This window comes from Littorina saxatilis, linkage group LG15, assembly GCF_037325665.1.
Source record: "Littorina saxatilis isolate snail1 linkage group LG15, US_GU_Lsax_2.0, whole genome shotgun sequence".
In the NCBI taxonomy this organism is placed as follows: domain Eukaryota; kingdom Metazoa; phylum Mollusca; class Gastropoda; order Littorinimorpha; family Littorinidae; genus Littorina; species Littorina saxatilis.
In genome coordinates this window covers 33343010-33361422 of record NC_090259.1, presented here as the reverse complement: position 1 = coordinate 33361422, position 18413 = coordinate 33343010, and the positions used below count along the sequence as shown (strand labels likewise).

At 39.7% G+C, this 18413-nt stretch overlaps 1 protein-coding gene across 1 annotated transcript in view; it reads right to left on the bottom strand.

Annotated features, from left to right (window-relative positions):
* LOC138949118 (tyrosine-protein kinase Abl-like) overlaps positions 1-17532 on the bottom strand; it is a 38070-nt gene extending 20538 nt beyond the window's left edge. Inside the window, exons 1-3 of the mRNA XM_070320877.1 lie at positions 17226-17532; positions 8062-8166; positions 1438-1608 (exon numbers count right to left, since the gene is read on the bottom strand). Of these exons, the coding sequence (XP_070176978.1) occupies positions 1438-1608; positions 8062-8166; positions 17226-17337 (388 nt within the window). The 5' untranslated portion in view covers positions 17338-17532. The remainder of the gene's footprint in view (positions 1-1437; positions 1609-8061; positions 8167-17225) is intronic.
* Positions 17533-18413: the final 881 nt, after the last annotated feature.

Sequence of the window (18413 nt, the reverse complement as noted above, 5' to 3'; positions counted from 1 at the left end):
TCTAACATACCTTGCTTGTTATTATAGAAAAGAGTCGCTGAAACATGGGACGGAGGGAGTGACATGGGAAGTACTTATGTGTATTCAAACACGTTGCACTTAAAATTAAGAAAAACAACAGCCACTTCCTGTACAACTACAAATATGCATGTAGACTAATAGTAATAAGACAGACACATGCAAATATATTTATGTGTGAAATAGAAAACAAGAAGGGCAAAGCCCACACGACTCACATGCTGAACAGACCTTGATCTTTCTTTCAGAATAATTTTACAATAAAACTGAGAAAAACAATATTTTACACATTTTTCCTACCAAAATACATGTGACCCAAGGTCAAGGTCATCCAAGGTCATGCAACACAAAGCTGTTAATTCAAGACATAGGAAGTACAATGGTGCTTATTGGCTCTTTCTACCATGAGATATGGTCACTTTTAGTGGTTCACTACCTTATTTTGGTCACATTTCATAAGGGTCAAAGTGACCTTGACCTTGATCATATGTGACCAAATGTGTCTCATGATGAAAGCATAACATGTGCCCCACATAATTTTTAAGTTTGAAACAGTTATCTTCCATAGTTCAGGGTCAAGGTCACTTCAAAATATGTATACAATCCAACTTTGAAGAGCTCCTGTGACCTTGACCTTGAAGCAAGGTAAACCAAACTGGTATCAAAAGATGGGGCTTACTTTGCCCTATATATCATATATAGGTGAGGTATTAAATCTAAAAAACTTCAGAGAAAATGGGAAAAATAGCTGTTTTTTAGACAACATTTATGGCCCCTGCGACCTTGACCTTGAAGCAAGGTCAAGATGCTATGTATGTTTTTTGGGGCCTTGTCATCATACACCATCTTGCCAAATTTGGTACTGATAGACTGAATAGTGTCCAAGAAATATCCAACGTTAAAGTTTTCCGGACGGACGGACGGACGGACGACTCGGGTGAGTACATAGACTCACTTTTGCTTCGCATGTGAGTCAAAAATGCCTACGACGACTGAATATCAATGAAATCACTATAACATAATCATCAAAATCAACTAATGTTCTCTCATCACTATGGAAATGCAAAAAAACTCTTGCCACTTGAAGGCTCACTATTTCACAAACTCTTTAATTACAATACTATTTTTTATAGAGTCAGAATTTCATTTTAAAATCTAAATCCCCTCTCTTTCACGGCATAATTTCCTTAGATTGTTTAAGTCTTTTCAACACACAGACCATGCAGACCACACAACTTAACATTCTGCCGACAAGCGCAGGTAGTCTGAAACAGACGGAACAATCACACACGTACACAGACACTCTCCCTCTCTCAACCAGACGCCCCAAACCAAACACTGCCATTCTGAAACAATCCTCACCCTTGACGATGCTGAGTTGCCCCAAACCAAACACTGCCATTCTGACACAACCCTCACCCTTGACGATGCTGAGCTGATTGTCTCCCCCTGCCCCAAAGTCGTAGAGGGCCACGAACAGGTTGGGGTCGTCGTCTTGCTGACCCACCAATAGATTTTCTTTGGACATCCATTTTGCACCCAGGATGTCATGGGGGGCATCGGGCAAAGGTCGACTTTGAAGCAGAGCCTCTGAAATGAGAAATGTATGAGGGCATTTCAGATATATGCATGAGGCAAGATTGCTGAGGTCAAGAGGCATTTTCATTTCAAGCACAAATGCACGACTAGCTGTCTGGCTGCAACTGTGATTTTATGTCATTGTCATGCATCGCATTCACTGAAATGTGTACTTTTACCCTTGATGCTAGGGATATGGGACACTAGGTTTCTTGTATCTATGTTGTAACTCTTGTTACAATTTTACAATTTCCATGATAAAATCATCAGTGATATGTCACCTACTGATTTTTCTCTGTTGAAACAAACACAGAGGAACCCCATTTTAAAACCTAAACAAAAAATCTGAAACAAAATACGGTCGTATGTGCGAGGGAAACATCTAAAAGGGCGTATATTTACATTGGTTCTGAACAAAAAGTCTGAAACAAAATACGGTTGTATGTACGAGGGAAACATCTAAAAGGGCGTATATTTACATTGGTTCTGAACAAAAAGTCTGAAACAAAATACGGTTGTATGTACGAGGGAAACATCTAAAAGGGCGTATATTTACATTGGTTCTGAACAAAGAGTCTGAGAAAAAAGAGCTTTAATTGGCTCGTTGAGTTTGGGGGGGCTGTCTTTAATTGTAGGGTCTAAAATGGGACTGGTTCCGCATCATCATTTATACAACACCCACTGATTAGGCCAAAAAAAAAAAGGTCTGTTTACGGTAACATAGGGTGAAAAAATAGGGTCGGTAGGTCGGCTTTTTTTTTTCTTTTTTTTTCTCCCCTCTCTATGATGTTTCACAGTTCATTTCTTCTCATCAATCCCTGCTTTTGCCCAACATAACTATAAACAGTACTTTGAGCTTACCTCCCTTCTGTCGTCTGCTGTTTGAGAGCAAACAGCTCTATTTTGGATGCGTTTTTTTTTTTTTCAGACGATCCAAAAAAAAGATTAGGGTCGGGCCTAAAAACTAGGGTCGGTCGGGTTACCGTAAACAGACCTATTTTTTTTGTTGGCCTTATTCTCCACTGAAACAAAAACAGTAGGCATAATATTTGCCAGCACTGCTTCACGCTACAAGAGACCAAAACACCACACGTACAAAAGCCCTTGATTTTATTCCATCATCTTTCAATGAAACAAATGAAAGGCTTCTATACATAAACTACGCAAAACTCTCAAGCACCAATAGTGGCAACAGCAAAGGCTATAAGCACTTACATCAAACAAAAGAAAATAGTCAGCAACGTGTATAGTTATCACAGAGATTCACGAGGAATACAAAGATAACCGTAAACTCCTGCAGATCATAAACCAAACAAACACAAAACACCAGTCCCTTGAAGAAGAAAAAAAGAAGACAAAAAAGAAGAAACAAAACATAAAGCATCAAACTAATCAGCATTTAAGAGATTGCTTTATGAATAGTCTTTGTTGTTGCTATTAAACAAAATCAACACAAAAATATAATCACTGCAGTAGTGTTAATTACTACTTATTCATTCATCTGAGGTATGTGTTATAAACGACAGCTCATTCAGATTACAAACGGCTTTTTATTGAACAGACGACTATCAATCTACATCAAAAAACAGGTCACTGAACATTGTTTACAGGAATGTTTGAGATTCTCACAAAGGAACCGCTGTCACTGCTGTTAGTGTAACCATGCAAAATTTACATGGCAGAAAAAAAGGTGTAGATGAGTCTTTATATAAATTATGCATGCGCCAACCAAAGTAATGAAACCTTGTATTCCATTAATGTACAGTATAGACATGATTACTGTTAAATGTTATTGCAACTATGATAGAGATAATACTACTAGGCCCAGATCAGGACCATCCAATTGGGGCAGTAAACAAGTACATATTCTGATACATATAGCCATGCAACAGTATATATATACATAATACGTCTTGTATTTGCAACAGAACATTTCTACTGTATCATTTGTTGTTGGGACATTTGTGTTTGCACTCACTCAAGTTCTGTGCTGCTGTATCAGTGAGGCCAATTCTCCCCAAACACCATGCAGAAATTCACCAGTTAATACAAGACCTGGAGTAGCCAACTTGCAATTACATGTAACAGTAACACTAACACTCAGCATTCAATGCCTCTCACTCATAGGTGACATTTAGTTGCTCCTACACCAGGCATCCATTGCTTATATGACGCTTACATCATATACCAGTCAAAGGCATTGTGTGTTTTGGGTAACTGATTAATTTTCACGTTTCAGTGTATATATATATATACAAAATGCTACACGACTTGCTGTAGGATAGCAGGTTTATAATTATATGGGGTTTTTTTTTGTTTGTTTTTTCAATATTGAAACGCTTGCAAAAGGGAGTTTTTTCAATACATGTACATGTATTTGGAAAAAAACAAAAACAAGAGTTAACCTTGAACATAGCAAGCCATGTAGTATTCTGTTTATTCTACATTCAGTACTTCCGTGTGCCACAACTGCAAACATACTGTCGTTTTGAATTGACTCACCAACTTTCAAAAATGAAGTGCTTTAATTCACTCGATCTAATGCTCCGCTCCGTCACACAAACTAAAAGCACTCTAAAGTAGTTTGCCTTTATTTACATCAGAACATATTACTTTGAACACTGAATCCTTTACATTTTTACAACTCAGGCCCGAGTTCCACTTCCAAACACACGAAGGAAGCATTATTTGTCACAACAACAAAAGAAAAGAAACATTTCGGTAACATTAACAAAAGCAACAACAGAGAATGTTTGCGCCCGATTGTCGCTTGCTGCCCCTGAACCATGACTTCATTTACATAGTACACACACCCGTGAAGGATATGAGAAAGTTATCAAATGGGTATTCATTTTCCTCACGTAGAGAACACAATAAGTGCCTTTCCCAAGCTGTGGGCAGTGAAGTTGTGGTTCAATTAACAGCTAATATTTGGTCGCTTTTTTCAGAAGAAAAGTTATTGAGGAACATGAGTTTATCTACTTACTTTCTGCAAGTTGTGTTAGTTGTAGCGTGACCTGTACAGTTGGTCAAGTTCACTTCTCTGGCAGAAAAGATGCACTTTTCCTTTCTTTTCTGAACTTCAATAACGTCTGAATTGTCATTCATTTGGTACCCTAAACAAAGGTTTCACGTTATATCATAAAAAGTGTCAAGGAAGCTCTGCCAGGGTTGAGACAAAATGTTTCTTGGCTGGAACTACGCGTGTTTTCGTGTATGCTGAGCAAAAAAGAAAGATAAGATATTTCAATAGTACAAAAAGTTAGAAAATGCCAGAGTTGCTGAACATAAAATTCTCTGACAATGGTAAGGTTATTTCTTCTTTATTTTTCTTGTAAAAAAATAATTAAAAAATTCACTGCCCACAGCTTGGAAAACACACCATACAAGACTCGAACAGCAAACAAACAAAAAAGGAGAAGTTATTTTGTGCACGTGCGTCAAATGTGCATCACTAAGTGTACGGATGATTTCAAACGGCACATTAGATTCTTCTCAAGCCTTGGGTATTAGTGCACAGCGTTTAAATTCTGATTTTACTTCAGGGATCCAGCCATGGCCAAACCGTTACTGCAGATGTACTGATAGACATCAGGAAATGCACAGGAAACATCTTTGTATCCTTACGATTATGGGGTTAATTACACAAAGACCCTGCCAGCATTAAATAATCATTATGAACAAGAAAGCACTGTAATCTGAGTAAGCTCTAATAATTTTAACAATCTTTAAAATTAAAGCGACAGAAAAAAAAGAACAACAAGAAAGAAAGAAACAAACCAAAACTGTCAGTATGTCAACATGACATAACAACAACAAAAATCATAATTTCCACATCCACGAACATGCCAGAAATCAGTTGCAGGAAAACTATGCAAATTATTAATTCAGGAAGAGAAAGAAAATGTCATGAAAATTATCAACACCTTCCCCCCATACACTTGAATTATAATAATTGGGGAATATATAAACTAGCGTCTTTGCTAACATGTAAAATCTTCTTTTGCTCATTCTGCCTTTTTTTAACATAAGAAGCACTGCAGCAGATTATGAAGGATCAACTTCTTTCTCGCAGCCTATCATCTATGAAGCAAAATGTTCAATCTCATAAATGGAGTATGCATGCTGCAGCCGAGCAATTTCTACAGCAAGACCACATTAAGCAACTAACGTTACAAATGTACGCAGATATGTGTAAAGTAGCAGCAAATCTGAATTTGAATCTCTATCACTTTTTACATTTAGTCAAGTTTTGACTAAATGTTTTAACATAGAGGGGGGAATCGAGACGAGGGTCGTGGTGTATGTGTGTGTGTGTGTCTGTCTGTCTGTCTGTGTGTGTGTGTAGAGCGATTCAGACTAAACTACTGGACCGATCTTTATGAAATTTGACATGAGAGTTCCTGGGTATGATATCCTCAGGCGTTTTTTTTCATCTTTTTGATAAATGTCTTTGATGACATCATATCCGTCTTTTCGTGAAAGTTGAGGCGGCACTGTCACGCTCTCATTTTTCAACCAAATTGGTTGAAATTTTGGTCAAGTAATCTCCGACGAAGCCCGGACTTCGGTATTGCATTTCAGCTTGGTGGCTTAAAAATTAATTAATGACTTTGGTCATTAAAAATCTGAAAATTGTAAAAAAAAAAAAAATTTATAAAACGATCCAAATTTACGTTCATCTTATTCTTCATCATTTTCTGATTCCAAAAACATATAAATATGTTCTATTTGGATTAAAAACAAGCTCTCAAAATTAAAAATATAACAAGAAGAGCAAACGCTCGATCGAGTCACTTTCGCAGTTCTGAATATTATATGAGGCATCAGATGGACAGGAAGAAATTGCTATTCACAACACAATACAGATGTAAATAATTTGATGTAAAGAATAATCCTATAAAGTTTGAATCAAATCCGATGAATAGTTTCAGAGATATGATATTTCAATTTTTTCCTTCAAGACATACCTGTGACCTTGAAAAAGGTCAAAGGTCACCAAAGCAGACGTCAAAGTGTAGAGGTCACTGGGAGTCACGTTCACATAAAATTTGAGCCCGGTCACTTTTATAGTTTCCGAGAAAAGCCCAACGTTAAGTTGTGTGTTGCCGAACAGAAAAGGCTAGTTATCTCCCTTGTTTTTCTGATAACGTTCGTAAAAGGCTACAGATGTAAATACTTTGATGTAAAGAATAATCCTACAAAGTTTCAATCACATCCGATGAACTTTGTCAAAGATATAAAATGTCTAATTTTTCCTTTGACGCTGACCTGTGACCTTGAAAAAGGTCAAAGGTCAACGAAACCATCGTTAAAGTGTAGAGGTCATTGGAGGTCACGACTAAACAAAATATGAGCCGGATCGCTTTGATAGTTTCCGAGAAAAGTCCAACGTTAAGGTGGTGTCTACGGACGGCCGGCCGGCCGGCCGGACAGACTAACACTGACCGATTACATAGAGTCACTTTTTCTCAAGTGACTCAAAAATTATGATCAAAATTAAATTTCCGAAATCGATTTAAAAACAATTTCATCTTATTCCTTGTCGGTTCCTGATTCCAAAAACATAGATATGATATGTTTGGATTGAAAACACGCTCAGAAAGTTAAAACGAAGAGAGGTACAGAAAAGCGTGCTATCCTTCTCAGCGCAACTACTACCCCGCTCTTCTTGTCAATTTCACTGCCTTTGCCATGAGCGGTGGACTGACGATGCTACGAGTATACGGTCTTGCTGCGTTGCATTGCGTTCAGTTTCATTCTGTGAGTTCGACAGCTACTTGACTAAATGTTGTATTTTCGCCTTACGCGACTTGTTTTCTTTATTCTTTTGCAGCACCACTTTCAGTTCCTTAAAATGCTGTTTAATGTTATTCAAATAAAATCATTATTCAATGCAAATTGCAATCAAAACCTCAGAAAGCTTATGACAATTAAACCATATGCAAATGCTAGCCTCCATACGTTGTCTGCTGATGCCAGAATTAAGTTGCATTTCACATGGTACTAAGCTGATCAATTTGTTCATGGGAAATGAATACAGAATCATGATGAGAGTCCAACAGACATTAATTATCATGCTCTGAGTGTCCTGTCAACAGGTTTTTGCATACAAGGATACACATGTTCACAATAAGAAGATTAAATGAAGTGATTACATAGCTTTGCAAACAAGAATCCCATTCCCATCATCATAATAATTCAAACATACCAGGCCATTTATAGTCGGGGGGGGGGGGGGGGGGGGGCTCACAATAACAACAACAAAAAATTCAAGCAGTTACATAATTAAACTTAAAAAGAACGAAAAGAAATAACCAAAAACAAGATGAATTAAGCCAACAAAAAGAACAACAGCCAGCAATGGTTAAACAAAGAGAGGTTACAGGTGTTAATTGTCAAACTGAGAGTGCAGAAGAGAGAGGGTCAGGGAAGTGAAGAAGGAATGTGTCCAGTAACACCAACCAATGTGACTGTGGTCAAGACCTGCTTCAGTATTGCTGGACAGCCAATGCTGCACTGCTGGCGCCGTTCTCAAACTGTCTGGGATTCTTTGTAACGTCCCGCCACCTTCACAATGTCATAAAGAGGGAACATAAACTTTTGATCAATTTGTTTGCTTTCCTTAATCATTTTTGTGTGTAGATGTATCATTATAAATGAACTTTAATTGGATACTGCTCACGAATTTCCACCTCTCATAAACAAGTCACAATTGAACTTTAATGTTAAGGAGTGGTGCTACTAGTTGGACACAGTGAAAGTCTAAATAAAAGTCTAGCACTGCAAAGAAAGGCAAAACGTATTACACTCCAATAGAATACACACTCTAACAGTAACAACACAAATCAACAACAACAAAAATGACACTCCAACAGAAAACAATACAAAACAAATAAAAAGAACAAGAAACAACATTACAAATATGATATAACTACACCCAGTTACCCACCCATACACTCACCCACGCACTCACACAGACAGCATACATAGTGATACTAAGTTAAGTATCATCGTATTACCAAATTCAGCAAATTGCACAAATGCAAAGATACAGTTATCAGAAAAAAGGAAATAAATCATTAAAAAAATAATTAAGACATAAATAAAAACACACACACACAACAAAACACCAAAGAGAATACAGCTGTGCAACAAATCAGTGCCGCAAAAAGCAATAAAAGATGGAAAACGACCATCAGCAGGGCTGGACTGAGTTCATGGACTTCACAAAAGAGTTACTGACTCACTGGTGGAGAATATCAATCCTCTACCCAACACAGGAGCAAGTTAACGCACACATGTATGCATGTAATGTCTGTGAACTGTAGTCTAGCTTGCACTCACACAGGCACACCTAACCCTATTACAACCATATCATCTGTAGGCTTGGTCCAATTGCACTACATTAGCTGGTATTGCTAATGACGCACAGCTCAGCAAGTGCAACGGGATTGAGAAGTTGCGGAGCCTGACAAGTGTTTAACGGAACCAGAATGATCTGCCTGTACAGGTCTGTGTGCTAAACTGTGTATGTGTGTGTGTGTGTGTGTGTGGGGGGGGGGGATACATGCCTTACACTGCAAGTGCAAGGCTGTTGAATCAACCTTCAGATTGTCCTTACATTAAAAAGATTTTTTTTTTTTAACAGTGTACCGCCATTTCTCTAAGCTCCACCCAGAGTTCAGTTGCACAATTATTGCACAAACAGATTGAGTCTGAGAAATCCAAATTGTATTAGAACAATTCCAGGTGGGGGTGTAGGGGTGGCATTGTTTAAACAGCACTTTAAAAACACTCTTCCTGTGTGAGAATTATTTTTGTAAGTACTCGCAACATTAATATAAGCACTGGGATCATTAGGGTAAAGCAACAGTAAATTCTTACATGTGTATACCAGTCACTTGACCCATTGTTAGCCACTCGGACATTGTTCAATCTATAAAGTCACACAATACTCTCCTCATGACCTTCCGTCCCCTATGCTAACATGTTAGTGCAAACCAGTGCATGCGACTCACATGACAGTCAAACATTTCTCCACTTTCACTGGCTTTCCACAGGGCCATAAGTACAATACACATACAGTAAGACTAAGACAGTAAGAGTAACCAACTCTACCATCACTGTATCAAGAGGTTGATAAAAACCATGTCTAGGCATAAACAGAAAGGTACAGCACTAACAAGCCTGGTCTTGCAGCATAAACATTTAGTGGCCATATAATATACTCCCCCCCTCGAGCACAACTATAAACCCCACCTGTGCCAAGTGCACCTGAGGGCTTCATAGCTTTACCCATTTTTTGGGTCCCTTAAACCCACAACCCACTACCGCAAAGACAAATTACCATGATACCTGTGATGAAAGGACACGCTTTGGACCAGCCAACAGTGGCCGTACATTGAGGGTGGTCTTTCATGCCTGGTATATTGTGGTCTGGCGTTAATATTTCATTGATAAGGGGACTACAAAAGATGTCCTTTATTCTGAGGTGTCCTCTCATCAGAGGTGCCTCACATCACAGCTGCCACTGCATAAATAATCATACAAACGGTAATACATATACTTCCAGGATGCTCTGCTCGCCTGGCTTTAAGTTTTGAACAGTACAAGACACAATGATCTTTCTGTCTTTCTTGCCTGCCTTAGGCCCAAAAAAAAAAAAATTGTCTGTTTCTGGTAACATGGCTAAAAAAAATAGGGTCGGTCGGTAGGGATTTTTTTTATTTTTTTTTACCCCAAATGTAGACCAATAAAACTAACTTTAAAAATCGCGCAAAGAGACTGGATTCACTATACATAGAGACAAGACACTCAACACATTTACAAATCGTCAGCGGACTTTCGTTTTCACACGTTTTTGTTGTTCATTTTCTCACCCTGTCCTTTACCACCAAAAAAAAAAAAAAAACATTTTGAGTTTGGAAAAAAAAAGTTTAGGGTCGGCGCCAAAATTTAGGGTCGGTCGGGTGACCAGAAACAGACATATTTTTTTTTGTGGCCTTATTATGAAGACTGCCAAGCAGTGAGCGTAAGGAGTTTATAAACATTACCATTTAGCATACAGTTCCCACTGATCAAAGAACTGCCACACACAGCGGGTGGCTTTGGTATGAGCAAATTACACCAGCTAATACTAAAAATAACACCCTGACTTTATGTTGATGATACACAGGCCTCTAAACATATTGGGGACATTAACGGGTGATATGCTCCAAAGGATATATTGTTAACTGTGAGAAACAAGGCAGAATGAGGGGATGGGAGCTCCTGTAAGTGTGTTTAACACTGGCTTTAGGAACAGGCTGTAAGTCAACAGCCCATATTCTGGGTATTCTGGTAATCATAAATCTCAAACATAGTTTTATTTTTATTTTGGGTAAGACAGAGAGATTCAATTTCAAGCAAGTATGAATAATCAAGAAAATCCCAAAATGGTATAAATGCACACACTTGACTGATGACCTATTCAACAGGGAAAAAAAATGAACATTCCACTCAAGCTAAAGCCAGCCACAAGTGTTTTTTTGTCAACTGTTTCAAATCCTGCATGTCTCACGAACAAACTTCACAAGCTACTTAGTACCCCCTCAAACCTCTTTTCCTTCATGTTCAGCATGTATCAGATTTCACTGTAAGATCTGAATGCAATTCTTTGTCCCCTGTCACCAATTACACTGATAACCCTTTACACCCACAAAACACTGACCATATCATTTTCCTCATTCAAAAGACTGATGACTACTATCTCACTGATCTGAAAGGAGATTATATATATATATCCTGTTACACTGACAGTAGTGGGAATCTGAACAGCCTTGGGGCACAAGGAGCAATAGTACATGTATGTACTATTGACCACTATCATTTGTAATTAGCAGTTCAGCCCCCACACCCCCTTCCCCAACATTCCAAAGGGAGGATGAGATGATGGGGTGATGATGGAGTGATGGATCTATAGCAGTGTGATGAAGCTTATTTATAATAGACTGCTGGCTTCCCAAGTCTCTACTTATCACAACATGCTGGGCTCTTTCTTTCTTTCTTTATTTGGTGTTTAACATCGTTTTCAACCAGGAAGGTTATATCGCGACGGGGAAAAGGGGGGAGATGGGATAGAGACACTTGTCAATTGTTTCTTGTTCACAAAAGCACTAATCAAAAATTTGCTCCAGGGGCTTGCAACGTAGTACAATATATTACCTTACTGGGAGAATGCAAGTTTCCAGTACAAAGGACTTAACATTTCTTACATACTGCTTGACTAAAATCTTTACAACAATTGACTATATTCTATACAAGAAACACTTAACAAGGGTAAAAGGAGAAACAGAATCCGTTAGTCGCCTCTTACGACATGCTGGGGAGCATCGGGTAAATTCTTCCCCCTAACCCGCGGGGGGATGCTGGGCTCTTAACTGCAGATTCTAAAGTCTCTACTTATCACAACATGCTGGGCTCTTAACTGCAGATTCTTGTAATCATATATATTTTTATATATCCAAAATTCACTTACAAGAAATCATTTGCTCTGACACTGACAGCAAGTAAAACAAAGCAATAGAAACTATCCTGACTAATTACCAGCAAGACGCATCCTCTACAATAAAACAAAACACAAGAACATTATTCCACCAAGGGCATTTAACAAAAAATTTAGGAGTGTGAATGTGAGTGGCAGAGTAATACACTCCCGCAATGACTCAGTGAGCAAAAGTCTAAGACTGGGAGAATAAACATGTATGCTTGGCAATAAAAATCAGATCACCCCAGGCAATCTGAAAAGACAGTTCTGTTACCATCCTAGGCACAGAAACTGCTGACCATGCATGTATACAATGTGCCTTCAAGCTATGTGTATAAAACACTCCAGACCTCAGTGTCAAATAATGTTATTGATTTCAGGGGTGGGACTCTCTTGTGATGAAAAAAGAGGAAATCCCTTTTTTCTAGGGGGCATGCTCCCCCGAAAATGTTTTAAATGGTATATTAAGATCTGTGCAATCTGGTGCATTCTGAGACTAAAATTCAACTCGTTTGGATCAGGTAAAAAAGACATTCTCCTCACCCCCCCCCTCCCCCCCCCAAAAAAAACAACACCCAACCAAACAAAACAAAAACTTTCACACAACAATGGTAACATTGTAATGATGCATATTTACGTAATGAACCATGTATCCATAATCCAATACTGGCAATAGTATGATCCAAGCGACGCCCCAATGCATTGAAGCTCAAAAAGACTATTAGTTATCAGGAGTTTTCATCGTCAGCACAATTTAACTCTCAAGCCTCCAGTGTTCTGTTCCATCTTCACTTCTCTCCATATCATTCAGTCAACAAGTTATAAATACTGTGATGAAATGGGACACGGAAAAATAGATTCCTCCAGCGGAATTCGTAAGTTGTGTCCGCGGATTCGCGGAAAAGTCCCACCCCTGTGATTTATAAATTATTATAGTTTTTAAAAACTCTATTGAATAAGGGGTAAAGCAAAATACCTGAGTTAAAGAAAACGCTATGAGCCTGAGAAACAGTGAACAATGAGGGGTGGGTGGAATGAGGGGGGGGGGGGGGGGATTGGCTTGCACACCAGTGCAGCAACAGTTGCTCACTCTCAGCTAAGGGGCATCCCGCTCTATCAATGCAAACTATTTGTGCAGCTGGCACTACAAGTGTGTCACTGTTCCTCAATGTCGGTCTCTGTCTGAGCCTATCTTAATCCTCCTGTCCATCACTATACTGCACAATGCTGTTCATCCTTGATTCCTGCAGACAATTTTCTGTCTCAGTGTAAACATGTCTCACACTCTTCCAGCTTCACACACAGTTGACATGTTTGCGTGATGATGTTCACTAAAAAAGGGTACACATTAAGTCCCTAGCTGAGCAACTGCACTGCATTACAAACTACAACAGACAATACTTTTCAAATGATACACAATCATCAAAACCTGTATAGTACTGTAATTTATACACGTATACATTATGTATTTGATCTTCTGATAAATTATCTCACTTATTTCTTGTCAACATGTAAAGAATTCCAATTCGCCAGGTAAGTAACCTGATATCAGTATCAGCAGTGTGTGTACATAATGCAAACTGGTAAAACAATAATGATACAGTATATTTTAAGCCAAAGACAACAACCAGAGCACGCAAATGGATTCTGAAACACCCCCCTTTTCATGCCAGAATGTTCATCCTCAAGATCGTGGGCATTACCGAAAAGAAGAAGAAGAAGAACATCAACTCAGAAACAAAATGAAACTTACGTTACTTTAAGTTTTAAGCTTAACACCGGCATTTAAAGCACAAGTGCCATTATTCCCATGCCCTGTCTATTGTGCTGTGAAACAAGTTCCGGTTTATCTTTAGTAGGGTGCAATTTAATCTGCGTTGAGTCAATGAGTGGCACTGACAACTTTTAACTGAAGTGGCACTTAAGAATTCACTTCCTCTTCATTCCACAATCAGCTAAAACCATGGCACCGCAACGTGTATGTGTAACAAACCCCAATCAAAACTGCTCAGGGAGGTGACATCAGGCTCAAACATTGTAGGTATTTACCTGAACTGAGGGATTTTACTTGATAATGCGCCGTGAGTTTGCTTTTATTTTGACCAATATGTACCTGCCATGACAGGACACCTGCAATGTTGGGACAGTTTTGGCTAGCCAGGTGGGTGACCTTTCATTGCAGGTACCACTACACTAAAGTTACCTCAATACTGAATCAATTATTCAGACTTCAGATTGTAAGCATACATGAATGATATCACGCTTGTGTCCCTTTGTGTAAATTCTATAACACAGCTCAGCTACAGACCCTAGGTGTGCAAGTAACACTAATATTATAGGAACAAATGCCTCCAGGAAAAGAGCTGTCATTTGTCAATTACACTTCTCCAACCAACAGAAATCAGTAAATCACAACCAAAAAATCTTTGAAACTGGTGACAAGAAAGACATTACTAATGTACTTATTCTCCCTGATTTCTGCAAAACCGACACATTTCATGAATTTAATCCTCAGTGTCACAGACTCCAAATGGACAGAGGAGACTGCATGTGCACGAACAGTACAACTACAATTCACATGCTTACTACGCATCTCTCTACAAATGGCATACTCAGCACAGGCAAACTGTATAAGGTGTTCTCTTGATTTACATAATGGATACTAGCATTAGTAACAATAACAATCACGAGGCAGCATGACAGCAAGGTGCTAGAACAAATGCAGATTTGTAACTTTACTCCCAATTCACCAGGTTACAACTCACTGAATGCTACCTGCAGTGTTGTTGCCAGCCTAAGAAGACAATAGGTCATTTGGACCTCCCTAAAAAAAACAATAGGTCCAACTGTCCTGGCTTTAAAAAAACAATAGGTCCAAATTGTACCACCATTCCTTTGATACATGCAATTCAAAATAACTTACAGTCCGGAGTTAAATCTATCTTTTTACGCAAAAATGACAATAAAGCCATTGAACAATGATAACACTTTATTATCTAAGGCCAAAAAAAGAAATAGGTGTGGTTACGGTAACATAGCCCAAAAAAAATAGGGTTGGAAGGTAGGCAATCACTTTTTTTTTTTTTTCAACTTTTTTTTCTAATGTGTACAAATTAAACCTACCGTACTTTCCGGGTGACAAGGCGCTTTGTTATCTAAGACGCACCCCCTTCTTTTAAAAAAAAAAATTGTAATCCAGTCACCCATTGGACGCAGGGGGCCAATAGGGCGCACCAAAATGACCCAGTTTTTGCCATGAGAGGTGGTTCCCCTGTCATATCTGAGAGAGGAAACACTTCCTGCATCGGGGTCAGTGACCGGTCAGTGACCAAAGGCATTGTGATAGCTGGGTGGCCTTGTTAAAAGACACGACCTTCTTCCCAGGGGTCAATGACCCAGTTTTTGCCATGAGAGGTGGTTCCCCTGTCATATCTGAGAGAGGAAACACTTCCTGCATCGGGGTCAGTGACCGGTCAGTGACCAAGTTTAACAGAGTGGAAATCTGTGTGTGCGGCCAGATCAAAGGCAGGGCAGTACCTAGTAGCTGAAACATGCATTATCACAAGTTGTTTGACTGGTACTCAAGCGGTCTCTTTGATTTTTTTCGTATTTCATACACGGATTAGGCGCTTCGTTATACAAGACGCAGGGGTCGAACTCGAGGAAAAAAGTCGCGCCTTATGACCCGGAAAGTACGGTACTTGACAGGGAAATAAGTGTGCGACACGGGCGCTTTCGCTTTCATTGCGTTTTTTGCTCTCGGTTTGTTTTTTTTTGTTTTTTTTGACAAATGTAATAAAAAGTTATAGGATCGGCCCCTAAAAATAGGGTAGGTCGGGTTACCGTAACCACACCTATTTTTTGTTTAGGCCTAATTCTCACAGAAAGTAGTGTATGGCGCTCATTTGCTGATTTTTGGCAGAGAAAGAGTCTGACATTCCTGGCCTACCCTTTCCAATACAGTGCCCGGTGTGCGAATGTAGGGATCCTGCCTGATCTTCTCATTACCATACCGTAGTATTATATTGATGAAATTTCTGCTGTTTGTGCCGTTTTCGGAGAAGGACCACTCCAAATTTAAACCCACGTAGTCCCCCGAAGACGGAAGACATCGGCCATTAGGCGGGGAGCAGACCGGATGTCTATGCTTACTACGACAAATGATTGTGTCTAGGTCGAATGTTCGCCGTTTTCGGTAAATAGGTACACCGGCTGGATCGGGTATTTCCGTAAACGCAGCCTCGAGTGTCAATGACGACAAACACGGACTCGGCACCGAGTGCATTTTCACTCGTAAGTCGTAGCGAACACGAGCATTTCGATCGGGGTTTGTTTTCCGACTTTGCAACTCCCATTCCATTCACTGCAGACCTTGTCCGCCTTGTACGAATATGTATCGATCAGTTGACCACTAAAACGTAAAAACTATCGGTCCATCGACTGGACAAGGCTACCAATGCGTCAAATCAGAAAGGAATGCGTCAGAGACCGAAGACCGAGGCCTGGCAACAACACTGTACCTGGCTTAATTCTTCTTGTACACTGGCACTTTGTTTAACAGCTTTAAACAGTGATTACATTTTTATGACAGCTGACAAAATCAGTAACCTCTGGCAAAATGCATGTAAAAAATGAATTAAATTAAAAACAGCCACATTCTAAAAATTGCAAAAATCATGTTGATCACCACGTTGAGTGTTACCGGCCCCTGATTACTGCAGGAGCAGAAAATAGGGAGTGACTAACCCCTGCTCGATCACTTGGTCTACACATGATCCATCATTCCATGCTAACCCTGTCAATGACACTTCGCTACCTCATCATGATCATCACCCAAAAGATCCAACATGATCCCGTAACGCAAAGAAACCGGATGAAAGGCCATAAAAATAAAGTATGTGAAAAAAGTCGAACTCCACTTTTTCTGCCAGCGTGGTGAATCATTCTTCGACACCGTAACACTAGCACTCGCACAATGGTCAATCGCCGTCGAGCAGACAGACAGACTGACCAAACCCCTTCGTCACTCCTCTGCAAATAAACCGAGCCGTCAGACATGAATCGCCAGCGTAAAATGCTGACGGAAGCGCTAAATACTTACCCGAATGCTCTGTAAAAATGTTTCCATGCGAGACGCGCGGTTCTTTTGTTTTTCCCTTCCCTTTGCTGGCACTTGGTCTCGGTTCTTTCTCTTTGGCTTGCTGGGCCCCCATGTTACCGACTCGCCACCTCCTCGTATACACACACAGCTACCTATCTGTCTCGTCAGCGACAACTGGAATCATCCTACTACATCCCTAACATATTCATCTCACATCATCCTGCGAAATAATCCATCCAGAAGATACAGAAAACACGTTTTTCGAATAAAATTATGCGTGACTGCTCTACTTCCTCCATCAGTCGGCGGCCGCCATCTTGATCACATAGCGAAGTGAAAATGAGGCAACGATCACACTGGCTGACCTTTCACCTCTCTCTGGGAATGATGACGTCACAATAGGGGTATTTCCCGCCGCGAAGGATTTCCCTTCTTCTGAATGTCGACCTTGACGACGCCAGCGAGAAGCAAAGAATGTCACCGGCAACTCTTTTGCCACACAAAGAGAATAAAAGCAGAGTAAAAGCCGAAAATAATACTGCCGTCTTTCTTCAGTGCAGTGGGAAACTGCTGACAAATGTTCGTCAGTTTACCGAAGTCACCGAACTGGGTCACATTCTCCGAGGCCACATCAACTTGACTACACGGTTTTTACACCCCTCTTTATGAGGATTACTCATTCGCGGGTTCACTCTGTTTGTCTGTCTGATTGGTTGTCTGTCTGTCTGTTTGTTTGTTTGATTGTTTGTTTTATTACCTTGCATGCCGGCGAGATTCATATGATTTTGAGATAAGTCCATTATTTGTACCATAAGAGTCTGTACCCAGGATTTTAGACCTGCCCCCGAAGTGATATTTCAATAATCCCGTCAAAAAGTTCACCCTATTTTGGCCGTAAAACGAAGCGCCCAAACGCGGTCAATTTCTAACCTGTGTCGTGTGTTCGAAGGAGTACATCTCAGCGATGCCATTGACTTGCAACCTCAAAGAAATATATTTAAATAACCCGCTAAATGAACGATTTTTCAGTGTGCAATCTAAGCCGGAGATTTGTTTCGTTTCTTTGCTGTGACACAAAACAAAAATCAACTATAGATCTGCGGTGACATTGTAAGATCTTTTTCGACATTAGTTGCGTGGATCTTCGATGGTTCCCGTTCCGGGTTTAAATGTGGATGTGGCTTTGAT